The sequence below is a fragment of the Tupaia chinensis genome, unplaced genomic scaffold, assembly GCF_000334495.1.
Source record: "Tupaia chinensis unplaced genomic scaffold, TupChi_1.0 Scaffold000322_1, whole genome shotgun sequence".
Taxonomy (NCBI): Eukaryota; Metazoa; Chordata; class Mammalia; order Scandentia; family Tupaiidae; genus Tupaia; species Tupaia belangeri.
Genome location: NW_006159816.1, coordinates 5726909 through 5741168, shown reverse-complemented (window position 1 = coordinate 5741168; position 14260 = coordinate 5726909). Strand labels below are relative to the sequence as shown.

The 14260-nt window shown below is 35.2% G+C and overlaps 1 protein-coding gene across 3 annotated transcripts in view; it reads left to right on the top strand.

The window, feature by feature from the left end:
• The window catches only part of AGPS (alkylglycerone phosphate synthase), a 135974-nt gene that overhangs the window by 62213 nt on the left and 59501 nt on the right, over nt 1-14260 (top strand). For all 3 annotated transcript variants that reach the window (XM_027773119.1, XM_014589018.2, XM_027773120.1), the window contains exons 10-11: nt 3127-3252; nt 13353-13406. In XM_027773119.1, the coding sequence (XP_027628920.1) occupies nt 3127-3252; nt 13353-13406 (180 nt within the window). The remainder of the gene's footprint in view (nt 1-3126; nt 3253-13352; nt 13407-14260) is intronic.

Here is a 14260-nt window from a genome sequence, read left to right as displayed (position 1 = left end):
GTTTTTTCCAGTAATGCTATGAGGTATAAATTACTGATTAATACAACCACATGCAGTCTTCTCAGAAGGAGTATTAGAAGGTACATTCTTGAGATAAATCTTTGAGATTTTTTTTTTTTTCTGTGTCTGGAGTGATGGATTCTTCTCACTGTCTCTTTCCCAGCAAACTAGCCAACCTGAACTTTTTTTTTCGTTTTTTGGAGAGGTTTTTTTTTGCTATAGGGTGTGTGCACTCACCAGACAGACAGAGAGAGACAGAGAGACACAAAGTGAGAAATCACCCCCCAGGGGGGATGGCCACGCTGCAATCCCTTCTCCTCCATTCTCCTCTTGGGATCTTGGGCACGCATGCACATGCACCCAGCATGAGTTTAAGCCACTGGGTCCAGGACTCGAACCGCGGTCGACTGCGTGGGAGTCCAGTGACATAGCCATTATGCTAACTGCTGGTCCCTGCCAACCTGAACTTTATCCTGTATCTCCAGCGAATGTATCCATGGCCTCCCAACTGCCTTTTTACCATATCCTTCACTGCCTTTTTATTTTAAAAAAATTTTTTTATGCTCGAGGGTGTGCGCTCTCACCAGTGAGAAACAGAAAGCGAGAAGGTGGGAGAAAGCACCCTCCATTGAGGGGTGGTCACAATGCAGTTCTCTTTCTTACATTTCTCCATCCTGTTGAGATTTGGAACATGTATAACATGCACCCACCATGTTTCTTTTTCTTTCTTTCATTTGAGAGATTTTTGCTATAGAGTGCATGTGCTTGCCAGAGAGAGAGAGAGGCAGAAAGCAAGAAATGAACCCTCACCAGGGATGGCCGCACTGCAGTTCCTTCTCCATTCTTCTCTCGGGATTTTGTACATGCACACACACCCACCTAGTTTGAGTTTCAAGCCACCAGTCCAGGACTCAAACCGTGGCTAGCCACATGGGAGTCCAGCACCTTAAATATTATGCCACCTGCAGGGCCAGGATTTGAACCATGGTTGGCCATGTGGGCTCTGGTTCCCCTTACCCCTAGGCTATGAGCCAGCCTGTTTTAATAGCATCTGTACGCTTAACTTAGCTATGATCTATTGCAAATGGACTCATTTTCTTTAGAAAGAGATTAGGAGGTATCTGTCTTAAGGCCTATTTCTCCTTACTGGCAGTCCTGAACCTTGTCTCTGGAGGTGGGGATAGGGACAAAGCCATGCTCCTCTCTGAGTGATAGTCCTGCTGAGTGCTGGGGAATTAGGTGTGCTTCTCTACAAGAAACTAGCCGTTTAACAAGACAGGGCAAGGGTAATTGGGACCCAGTATTATCAGTTGTGCCAAGTCAAGGCGGAGCCTCTGTCTCATCTAGTGGGTGTAGGAGCAAGAAGTCACCCCCCCCCCACCTCTCAACTGTACTCTCCTGGAACTCCAATGGAAAAAGATAGCTTAGGGCCAGCTGTTATGTGAAATAAGATCAAAGATTTTTCTGAAATTAAATTCTTTAGGTATATATCTAAGAGAAAGGAAAACCTATGTCCACATGAAAAGTTCATGTCAGCATTATCCATGATAGCCAAAAAATGGAATCCAAAATTTCATCAAGTGAAGAATGAGTAAACAAAATGAGTTAGTCCATATAATGGAGTAATGTTTGGCAATTAAAAAGGAATGAGATGTAAATACATGCCACAACATGGATGAACCTTGAAAATACTATAAGTGAATCAGTCATAAAATTCTATACTGTGAGAGTCCTAGCTATTTTATATTAAAATAATAATCAGCCCAAGCTTCCAGAGCTTTTGTTATCATATAAGTCATAAAGATCATATATTATAATCTCAGTAGGAAATTGTGTTTGTGTGTGTGTGTGTGTGTGTGTGTGTGTGTGTGAGTGAAATATATTGTAGTCTAATATAATGTATTTTACTTTTTATGGGCTCACAGTTTTTAATCTTGTATTAAATATTGACAAGTTGTTTCAGGTATGTTATAAATTTACTGACACTTTGACTTCTGTGATACTTTTTGTTTCCAGTGTTGTAAATAAGTTCTACAGTTTTAAAGGTTTCTCTGTTTACTTAAAAAAGGATTCTTAGAAAATTTACTAAGCGTGTTGTTCCTTTATACCACTCATACATCAGAAACCACTTACTTGAAAAGATTGACTTTGTAAATATAATTTTATAAACAGTGATTTCTCAGATGGTATGCAGGCTTGCTGAAGAGCGAAGGTGAAGAAAGCACTCCCTATGGGGAATGGTCATGCTGCAGTCCCTTCTCCATTTCTCCCTCCTTTTGGGATTTTGAGCATGTACACACATGGGCCTAGCCTGTTTTTCAAACTGCCAGGTTTGGGACTTGAACTGCACATTCATCCATGTGGAATCCAGCTGCCTTTACCATACCACCAACTGGCCCTAATATAATTGCTTTTAACCATGTCCCTTTACATATTTTAGCATAGATATTTAGGATATGTGATTCTATGTAACTCTTTTTTTTTTAAATCCCTTGTACTGTTTCCCCTGGTGATAAAGAATAGAATATTTGTGTCCGTGGTGTGTCTGTTGTGCTAGATATTTATGATAACTATTTTGTCTCTTAATATGCTTTATTGTTGTCATTGTTTCTTTGCAAGGGCATCTCTATAATGCCTTTGTCTTTTCTTTATATTAGGTCTTAGGGAAAAAAGCAAGGTAATATCTCCTCATATTTCTTCTGTCATCCTAAGTTCTTACAGAAGGTTAGGTTCTCTCTGTCTGAATAAATTTTTTTTTCACTGTAAAAATAGGCACAAATATAAAAATATTCTTCTATCTGAATATAAGTTATAAAAACCTATTTTTCGAGTTTTAAAAAATAAATTGCAATATTTAAAAAACCATTTAAAAATAGCATGCCTTAAGAAAGGTTACTTAAAAATGCTTAAAATATTTATATAACTAAGAAAAACATATTTTAAAAGCCTTTTTTAAAAATTATAAAATTTGATTTTTTTCCTAAAAAAACTTGAATGGCCTTTATTCACCAAATAGAATAAATAGATTTAAATATGAATAATAGAATGACTTAATAGAATAAATAGATTTAAATATGAATTAAAATTATTATGTGATATATTGGATTATTCCCCCTTCTTTTTCAGGAACTCTTGGTGTAATAACAGAAGCTACAATAAAAATCAGACCAATCCCTGAGTACCAAAAGTATGGCTCCGTAGCTTTCCCTAATTTTGAACAAGGAGTAGCCTGTTTAAGAGAAATTGCAAAACAGAAAAAAAAAAAAAAAAAAAAAGATATTGCAAAACAGGTAAAAAAAAAAAAAGATATATGTATATTTTTATATTTTAAAAATTCTACTGTGTAATCGTGATGTTACAGTCTTAATATTTAGTTGTGTTATATTTGTGCTTTTTACCCAGTTCTATTTGAAAGGTAGTGTTGTAAAATCATCCCCTTGAGTGCAGTGGATTTTCTTTCACACTTATTTCTTGGTTTAATGAGGGCTGTAATCTAAGGTAAGATGTGTATATATTTGGGGTGATGACTTTGAATGATTGCATTTTATTGACTATCTATTTTGCAAGTTATTTTTAGATACAATATTTCTGATTAATTGAAGTGATAATCTTGTTAAATAAAGACACTTATTGAAATTGGAAGTAATGGATGAGTATCAGTGACCCAATGTTTAGGAATTAAATGTAGGTAATTAAACATCTTTAGTTCATAGAATGAGCTGCTACTACACTTCGTCTTGTTTTATAATATCTATATCTAAGCTATAGTTTAATAGATAATATAGTATAATGTATATAACATAATGTGTTTAACTACAAGCTAAAATTGATTTCCATTTTCTCTTCTGTTAAAAAAATATGGGGTGGGGGATCTTTAGAAAGTTCATGTAAAAACGCATGCTATGAAGAAATTATGTGGGGCCAGCAGGTAGCATGGTGATTAAGGCACTGGACTCCCCACAAGGCCTTTAACTGTGGTTTGAGTCCCAGACCTGGCAGCTTGCTTGCTTACTTTCTCCTTTCCTTTCCTTTCTTCTTTCTTTCTTCTTTTAATAGAGATTTTTGCTATAGGGTGCATGCACTTGCCAGAGAGACAGAAAGACAGAAAGTGAGAAATTACCTAACTCCCAAGGGGGGATGGCCACGCCACAATTCCTTCTCCTCCATTCTCCTCTTGGAATTTTGGGCATGCACATGCACATGCCTGGCATGAGTTTTAAGCCGCTGGGTCCAGGACTCGAACTGAAGCCAACTATGTGTGGGGTCCAGAGACATAACCATTACACCATCTGCTGGTCCCCGAATGACATATTTTTAATTAATCATTACTACCTTCATTTTTATGGAAAATAATCAGGAATGTCAAATTCGATTTTTTTTTTTTTAAATTATCGAAGTTCCAAAAACAGTTCTGGTTTATATTTACTCCCAACCAGAGATCTTACTGAGGTCATGTTCAGTCTTCGTTGGCTAACTCTGGCCCTTCATTATATCTCTTCACTGCAGAACACAGTTAGTAAACTTAATAAGAAGTGCTGTTGCATGCGTTTGTAACCAGAACCCCCATACCAAACCCAAGTTCACCTGCTCTTTGCTCAAAAGTCAATACTTGTGAGACAAATGTTGGTGGAGGGAAAGGTTTCTTTATTCAGGAAGCTGAGTGTCCCAAGACCATCTCCCAGTAACAGGTCATCACAAGGGTTTTCAGAGGAAAAAAATAAAGGGAAACTGTGAGAGTCTCCAGTGTTGCTTTGCAGTGATAAAGCTGATGAAGTCTTCTCAAGCATGCAAATGTGCGGGAACTGGTACCATCTTCCTCTTGGCTATCTCCGTAGCCCAGTAGTTGCAAAGATTCAGCAAGGGTATTAACTTTCATTAGTTAAGCATTAGGCTAGACCCATTGTGAGGGAGGTAAAAGGTTAGGCTCTGGAAGATTTATTGTGAGGGAACAGAAAGATGGAAGTAAAGATTGATTTTTCCTAACAGTGACTATTAAGATGGGCTTATAAGACTAAGTACAATATGGAGTCACTTTGCTTTTCTTATGGCTCAGTTAAAATTTTTGAAGCAAGGGGTGTACATATTTTATGCTTTCCTGAGTGCTCCATTTACTTTGGCGCATTGCAAATACTCACTTGTAAATCTTAGATTTCATTAATGAGAAATAACAAATAAATGTATCACAATACAACTTTTTTATGTCAGAGTGCATAGAGTGCATGTACCTGAAAGAGAGAGAGAGAGGGAGATATATATATATATATATAGAGAGAGAGAGAGAGAAAGTAACTTGAATGGGGATCTGGTCACAGTTCAGTCATTTTTCTTTCATTTCTCACTCCCATCAGGATCCTAGGCATGCATGCTTCTCAGGCTTCCAGGGCTGGGATTTGAACTGTGGTTGGCTATGTGATATCTGGTTCCCTTTGCATAGTGCTTTGCCAATGCATTCTAGGGCTGGCTCCAAAGTACTACATTTATATCTTCATTAGAAAATGAGAATTTAAACATAAATAGTTAGTATGCCCTAATGATCAAAAATTGATGCAGTATTTTTTTAAACTTCATATGCCCTAGGGACCAGCAGATGGCATAATGGTTACATCGCTGGACTCTCACGTTGACCACTGTTTGAGTCCCAGACCTGGTGACTTAAAACTCATGCCGGGTGTGTGTGTGTGTGTGTGTGTGTGTGTGTGTGTGTGTGTGTATGTGTGTCTGCATCTGCATGCGTGCTTAAAATCCCAAGAGGAGAATAGAGGAAAAGAGATTGATTGCAGCGTGGCCATCTTCCCCGGGGGGGGGGGGGCCTCCTAAAATAACTTGGGATCAGCAGTTAGCGTAATGGCTATGTCGCTGAACTCCCATGTAGTCGACTGCGGTTCGAGTCTCAGACCCGGTGGCTTAAACTCATGCCAGACACGTGTGCATGCGTGCCCAAGATCCTGAGAGGAGAATGGAGGAGAAGGGATTGTGGCGTAGCCATCCCCCCTAGGGGGTGATTTCTCGCTTTCTGTCTCACTCCATCTGTCTGGCGAGCACATGCACCCTATAGCAATTAAAAACCTCTCCAAAAAAAAAAATAATAAAATAATAACTTCATATGCCCTGGTAGAAAGTGATAGAGATGAGCTACCCATGCTATTGAAAAGCTGAGAATAGAGATTTCCGTAATTTTTACATAAATAAGTAAAACTTGCCTTTTTATTCATTTTCAAAATGTCTTAGGATATTTACCCAAAAGCCATAATCTAAATGTACACCAGACTATCTTGGTTATACATCTTGGAATAAAGGTAATGATTGATAGAAAGTACTACTGTGTGGTTAAAGAACAAGTCTAAAAAAATCCAAAAAGCTCCTTTCTGGTCTGTCATTTTAGCAACTCGGTTCTGTATTCTTAGTAATAGATAATTGTTACAAGGATGAATATTGTGAACTAGAAAGTTTACCTTACTTGAAACTGATGAAAAATTCCAGTAATATTTTATTCCCAGGAAATACTCTTATGAATAAAATAATTGCTAAGAACAGTTGCTACAATGTTTTGAGAACCTTCATATTTCAGTTCTATTGTAGTACACATATAGAGAGAGGCATTAGTGTTTACCTTACCTGGAAATAGATCAAAGATTTTATTTTGGGCTATTTGAATTTTAGTTTACAGAATGCAGATCTCGTGTCAGGAGTAGTACGGTATTTCTGCCCCCTTTGCTTTTACAGTATTCTTAGGCAGAAAAAAAAAAGAGGAAATTCTCAGGTTTTGGCACTGGTCATTGTTTAGTTTGGGATCTAGAATTTCAACTGATAGCAGGAGAATTAAAATCCATTAAAATAGATGGTACTTGGTTTACGATTGTGCCAAATTCTTGATTGAATAATGAGTTGGCTGCCTGTAATTCTTCACTGTCATTTTGTAGACTTCCATTTTTGCAATATTTTCAGACTCAAGTTGCTTTTGAAATGGCAACTATTTTGGATGAATTTCTTTTGGGAAGGAGCATGTGTGATTGTCCACAAATTGCAAAGTGGGTTCTGTGTATATTTTCATTACTGTTCTTACTGAAGGAAAGAAATTAAACAATCTTTTACTGGCATCAGAAGGCTTCTCTGTCACTCATCTGATTTTGTCCATGTGAGGAATTGTCCTCTCTGAATACACGGTCTTGTAAGGCGCTAGAAAGGAAGATTTAGTGGAAGATTAATGTGATTCTTTCTTGTAAGTGGCAGTCCAGTATAATCTCCAACTTTACTCAATAGATGGGTAAGTGATTTTAAAGACTTTCTCAGAAAATGGATTTTCTACTGTAGCCTCTCGAGGGGGAATATACTGTTTTCTTTAATCAGATATTAGTGTTCAATATAATGTTTATTATTTTCTTTTATTGTTTGTTTGAAAATGACAATGATGGCTTTTCACGGTTTGAATGGAAAACTGAGTGTTGAGACTTCAAGCTTGAAGAAATTTTAAAAGTTTTGTTTTCAATAAAAACTTAGGAGTTATGCCCAATGATATTGAGAGAGGAGTGTTTGTTCCAATAAGAGGAACAACTGACTCTATGTTTGGGATGGATTAGTAGTCATTCCTCTGCACATAGTTTTTCTCAGCATCAGAATGAGGGTTTTAGAATTATAAATGTAAAAGACAGCTTTTTTTCTCAGTGCATTTTGACAAGGGGTGGATTTTTTCTACCTTCCATCACTTTTAAACAATTTTAATTGATAGGGTGTTTTATTTCTAGTGAGTTTGGATCATAATTTGGGATAAAGAGCATGGATTTTTTAAAAAATGTTATTCTGCAGTGGTTTAAATATGTTGAAAGGAATTAAGTTGAGCACTTATAAAACATTTAAAACTTTTATAGGTTCAGCGGTAGTATTTATTACATGTAGAAAGTGGCATTGTCATTTTAAATTGTGTGTGTGTGTGTGTGTGAGAGAGAGAGAGAGAGAGAGAGACACTTCTTTCTCTGCAGCAGGAGAAAAACCCTAGTCAAATGTTTGATTAACTGGTTACTTTACTGTGTGATCCAGTAAAACAAGACGAGTTGTAAGACATTCTCTCTACCACCAGCTACTCAGAACAAATTATTTTACCTTTACTAAACTGAATAAATGTATAATTATAATTAGGAGACTGTTTGGCATTAACTTTTGGCCCTTCCCTTAATGTAGGTGGAGAGAAGTACCCACTCTACAATACATATTATCTCTTTCTTTATAGCTAAGAGATAATTGTCTTGTTAAAAAATAAGGTTCCTATTTACAACACAGACTTCTTGCTGTAATTTCATATGTAATTTCCAGTATGACCAGCCAGTAATACCAGTGGCCTTAAATATATGATTTCATCTGTGATACCAACTATGACTTTTTAGCTAGAGGAAAAATCTGTGCATATTTTTTTATCTAGGAATTTGCATTTGACACATTTCTTTTGGCCTTTTGAACATTTTTATTAATAAAATTTATTGGGTGCCTTATGTAGGGTACTGTGCTCTTAACTTTATAGCCAACATTGGGCAATGGATAGTATGCAAGATCAATAGGTATGATTTCTATTTTCTAGTAATCATTAAGGATATCTAGTAATCATTAAGCATATCATGATACATTCTCAGTGTTTAAACTTTTGTATTGCTTTGCACATGAGATTTTGTATTGAAGCATTTGTTTCTGTTACAGTATGAGATTAGTAGACTATTTATAATATGGCCTTAGGCTCAGCAATTTGGACCATTCCAGAGTCTACATAGAACGTTTGACTTGCACCTTAAAAAGAAAAAAAAAAGCCTTTTCAATTCACAGATGATTCATTCCTTAGTTATAGTACGAGATATAGGGTTACCATTCAGTGTTTATTCTTAAGTTAAAATAGTAGAAATCCTGCAGACATTTGAAATATATGTTAATACTGAATTTCTTTTGCTAGTAACTAGTCAATTTTGGTTTTCTCTGTGACAGATAAGAGATGACTTCCAGAAAAACAGATTTTTCTGAAATCTTTTGATATGTTTCTTAAAAGGATTTTTAAAAATAAAATAGCTGGATTGAGAAATATATTACATTCTAAGTTAGTGCAGAAAATACTACCAAGTAATTAAGATTAATCAGAGTGATTTTTAAATTTTTTTTTATTTTTAGGTTATATATTAAATTTTCTGATTATAGCATCAAAGGGCAGAATTTGCCAGTAATTTGACTTAGTCATTCTTATACCCAGTTTTGAGGACCATGTGCTATTTATATCTTCATTGTTAAAGTAGGACAAAGATACTGATATTTCTTTGTTAGTCCATAAATTCCTCACACCTTTTCAGACTATTTGCTGTTTATACAAGTCAGTGGCATAAGAGATTCTAGTAAGGGCACATTTATTATAACAGGAAAGAAATCAGTTATTTCATTAACTCCAGTTTGAGTAGCAATTGTTTGAATGTTCTTAAATTCCCTGAATTCATTATAAACCTATCTTTAGAACTGGTAAAAACATTCCCTCTCAGGTTAGTTCTGATCACGTACCAGCAGAGGTCACTTTAACTCAAGAACCCTTGTCCCTCTTTATTCATCTAGGAACACTCGCAGCCCAGCGTAGTTGAATAGTATTACAGTAAATTTAGAGTTCACATGTTCAGAATTGTGCTGCCTCTCACTTTTAAAGATAATTTTGTGAGGGTTTTTTAAATCTACCAGATGAGTTTTAAAGTAATTAAAGCATAACCTAATTTTAAATATAGGTATAGTAACTCTGTTGAAATATTGTAGTTTTTAAATAATAATTGCGTTATTTTGATGTTTTGATTATACAACTAGTTAATTCTAGTAGTCACTTAATTATTTCAATGCTTTCTATGCTTCATATAGTTAGCATGATTTATAAATTATTAACTGCTGGGGATCATGAGCCAGTCTTATCAATATGTGCTGTTTTGTTTTGGTTTTTGAGTGCTTTACTTATGATGTAACTAAAAAATCCTATTTACTGAACTGTCACTATTGCATCATGAGATGTTAAAGTTGTTGGTTTGATCTTGATCGTTTCAAGAAAGTGCTGAAAACTAATTTGATTTCATCTATTTTACAAAACACACCCTTGCTTCTTAGTAGTTCTTTGTGGATAGTACTAGCCAGACTCCTCAATAAATGAGAATAGTGGCTGGCCATTTTGTGTGACTCAGCTGTCAAGTTAAATGCACTGTCAATATAAATATGCATTGCTAGGTGATATAACAAAATGCCCTGATGTTTTCTTACCTATTTTTCAACTTTTTAACTTGAAATTTTTAAGCACACAGAAAATTCAAGGGCTAGTACAATGATCACCTCTTATCCACCTCATATATTTAGCACTTGTTGACTCTTTGCTTCATTGTTTTTTTATAGTAAGATGCTTGAGCTAAACATATTTTTTAAAAGAATTATTTTATTTAATTTTATTTATTTAATTAATTTATTTTAATTGACCAGAGAGGGACAGAGTGTGAGAAAGAAAAAGAGAGAGAGAGAAAGTGAGAAAGCAAACTGCTAGGTTCAGGACTCTAACCATGATTGGTCATGGGGGAGTTCAGCACCCTTAACCACCTGCCGGCCCTGAGCCAAACATATTAAATGTGTATGTTACATAGATATTCTATTTTATGAAGAAAGGAAAATTGGTCTAATCGGAATTCCTTTGTTTTATTAGAAGTCAGAGTACCCATTTAATTTAAAATATTCTAAATTTGTAAATGTGAGGGAAATTGGTTTTCCTTTAGTATTTTGAAGATAGTAATGTTTTAAAGAGGATTAACTAAACTACAAAGATATCTTTATATCAAGATTTGAAATTACTCAGGTTGTTTTTAAATTTTTTTTAACCTGTTATGTTTTTATTGTTTTCTTTCCTATATGACCTTAAAGCTGTGTGTATGTGTGCATGTGTGTATTTTGAGTGATTTTTTTAGAAGCTATGTGGTATAAGAATACACCACGTAACATTCTGGTCAGTGACAGACTGTATTTGTGATGGTGGTCTTATAAGGAATGTATACTTTATACCTATGGCCTAGGTGGGTAGTAGGCTATACCATCTAGGTTTACTCTATGATGTTTGCATGACAATGAAATTACCTAACACTGCCATCCTTAGAGGATATCTTGTTAGTGAGTGATATATGATGCTGCTTATCGAGCAGTGAAGATATCTTGATCTTATCTCTTTCTATACTATTTAATAGTCATCTGACCTTGGGCAGATCTTTTATCTTTTCTGATTCTTGTATCTGCACCTTTAAAATAGGAATAATACCAGTTCTGCTACCTTAATAGCATTGTTTCTTATAGTAAATAATGATGCTTAGAAGCCATGAATTCTTTAAAATATAAGATGATAGGTTTATATTATGATATATAAATAAAAGTACCTGATACTTCTTTAGACTTGTCAGTGACTTGTTTTTTTTTAGTATAGATTGAATTATCTCATCTTTGATAACAAAAGTAGATAAATAAATTATATGAGACATATCAGAAAGTTTCTGAAAACAAAAATGGAATTATGTATTTCATTTTGGTACAGAATATTAGCCATGTATCATTTTTTATAACTTCAAAAGTTCATGGGGGGACCAGCAGTTAGCGTAATGGCTATGTCGCTGGACTCCCACGTAGTCGACCGCGGTTCACGTCCTGGACCTGGTGGCTTAAAACTCATGCCGGGCGCATGTGTGTGCATGCCCAAGATCTCGAGAGGAGAATGGAGGAGAAGGGATTGCGGCGTGACCATCCCCCCGGGGGATGATTTCTCGCTTTCTGTCTCTCTGTCTCTGTCTGGCGAGCGCACATGCCCTATGGCAAAAATCTCTCCAAAAAAAAAAAAGTTCATGAAAAATAAAGACCTTCTCATAGTTTTCAGAATAAGAATGTAGCCATTTTTGGGAGTGTAATAAAACAGCTACCACAATTTTATAAAAATTAAATATCTTGTTCAATTAAAAGCAAATAGTAGTAAAAATGATATAATGCACTATTAAGGTGTATATGAAATTTCATTAAATGAGTCAGAAATTTGTGTTTATATAAATTTTATTGATAAATGTTATTAGAAGATAAATGTTCAAGAAGATTATGGCATTTGTCAAGATTTTGTGATCTTTAAGCAACTTCTTGATTCAAGTTCAGCCATATTAAAAGTGGTTTATTATATAGAAAATAAAAATCCCTTCTGGGTTACATCTCACTCACTTTAATTCTATAGAGAAATTGTACCTAACTTGAACTATGGCAGTCTTTGCATTATATTGTTTCATTACTATAAAATTAATGTGAATGTCTGTTTTCCTTGCAAGTTTTAGCATGTTCCAAGTAAAGAGGAATCTAGTACAGTTTTAGATGTATTAGACACATAATCTTGTATTTCAGTTTCTTTGCTGTTTTATAAGTAGTCTTGAAAGATCTTAGAAATTTGGACATTATCTGGATAGCTTCTGTGTTTAAAATGGCCTATGGAAAGAGATAAAAGAAGAACAATTCTTAGAGTTATCTGTAAAGACATTACAAATTTTTAAAAAGTACTTCACGTGAAAATTTTCACCACCATCTTCCTCATTTTAAAAGGGTGCAAGAACCTGATATTTATAAAAATCATAATGTTTGAAGCACTGATTTTGGTCTTAAAATTTTTTCTTCTTCTTCTTTTTTTTTTTTTTTTTAATTTGTCAGAGGGTGCATGTGCCAAAGAGAGCAAGGAAGAGAAAGCGACTCTGATGAGGCACAGTCACACACAATAATTTTTCCTCCATTTCTCTATCTTCTTAGTTTTTGGGGCATGCATACACATGTGCCCAGCATATTTATCAAGCTACAGGGAATGGGATTTAAACTGTGATTGGCCATGAGGAGTCTGTTTTTGTTATCGGTGTTGTTGTTGTTGTTGTTTTTAACTTTGAACTCGATGGCTGGCCCATAGTCTTAAAAATTTCTATTGTACTTGTTCTAAAATAATCCACTTTGAGGGCTGGTATTTCTTTAGGCTATTTCCCATAGGCCTTTGTTATACAGTAAGCAAATGTTGTTGCTGATAAATTAAAGATCTGTTAATTTATCTAGATGTGTATGTGTTTCTTTATGTATTATATATGTGGATTCATCCTCTCCAAATATTTTATAGAAGCCATTGATGTCTTATTTCTCTTCATAAAATTGTATAAAAAGTTAAGATTTTTTTCCTCTATAGATCCTGATTCTTTTTTTCTATATAACCTTAGGAATTAAGTTCTTGATCTCTTAATTACAGAAAGATAGCATTCATATTCTACTTGTCTTGATTCTTACTGCATTAAATTTGTGTCACTTTTTATTTTTCTTTTTTAAATAGAGATGTGCTCCTGCATCTATTCGCCTCATGGACAATGAACAGTTTCAGTTTGGTGAGTAGCAAGTGGTAATCTTAATATCTGCTTATTTAACCACAAACAATTTATGAAACATCCATTATGTGCCAGGGAAAGTACCAAGTGCAGAGCAGATGAGTGTTACAGCTCCTGACTGTTCTCAGTCTGATGAGGTGAGAGAATTACATAAATGGGTGCGTGCAACAGCATTAGAGCGGCTGTGAAAGAACTGCACAGGAGTGTCTGGTCTGCAAATGCAAGAGTAGTTGGTTCTACTCGATTTTACTTAAGGAAGAAGAGTCACAAAAGGAGGGTGATGATAGAGCTAAACCATCAAAAGTGTATAGATGTTTGCTTGAGATGTCTCCTCTTCTCTCCTGTCAAACTTGGTCATTTGTCAGTAAAAAATACAATGTTGTGAAACCTCACTATCAAGTTTCAGGGTACTTCAGGTAGTTCTGTGTGGCTCAAATAGAGGTAGGGTGAGGATTGTTACATGAAATATAGGTGGTTGGGTGGACTAGGCCTTTGCAGGATAAACTCGAATTTTCTTTTGTCAGCAGTGGTATTTCCTGGTTGAAGGAATAAAATCAATTGACTTTGTATCTTAGAAAACTCTTTTTGGCAGCATTGTGCTGGAGGGACTACACAGGTGCAGATGTGGAGGGGGACATATTTAGGAGGTGAAACAGTTCAAGAGACAAATTTTGGGGGCCTGAAGCAAGGCAGCAGAAATAGAGGATAGATTTTTTAAAAATTCGTTTGCCAGCTGGATGTGGAAGGTTACATAAAGGGAAGACTTAATGACAACTCCTTTTTTTTTTAAAATTTTTTGTTTCTTATTTTGCCAGAGGGCATGTGTGTTCACCAGAAAAAGACTGAGTGATAGA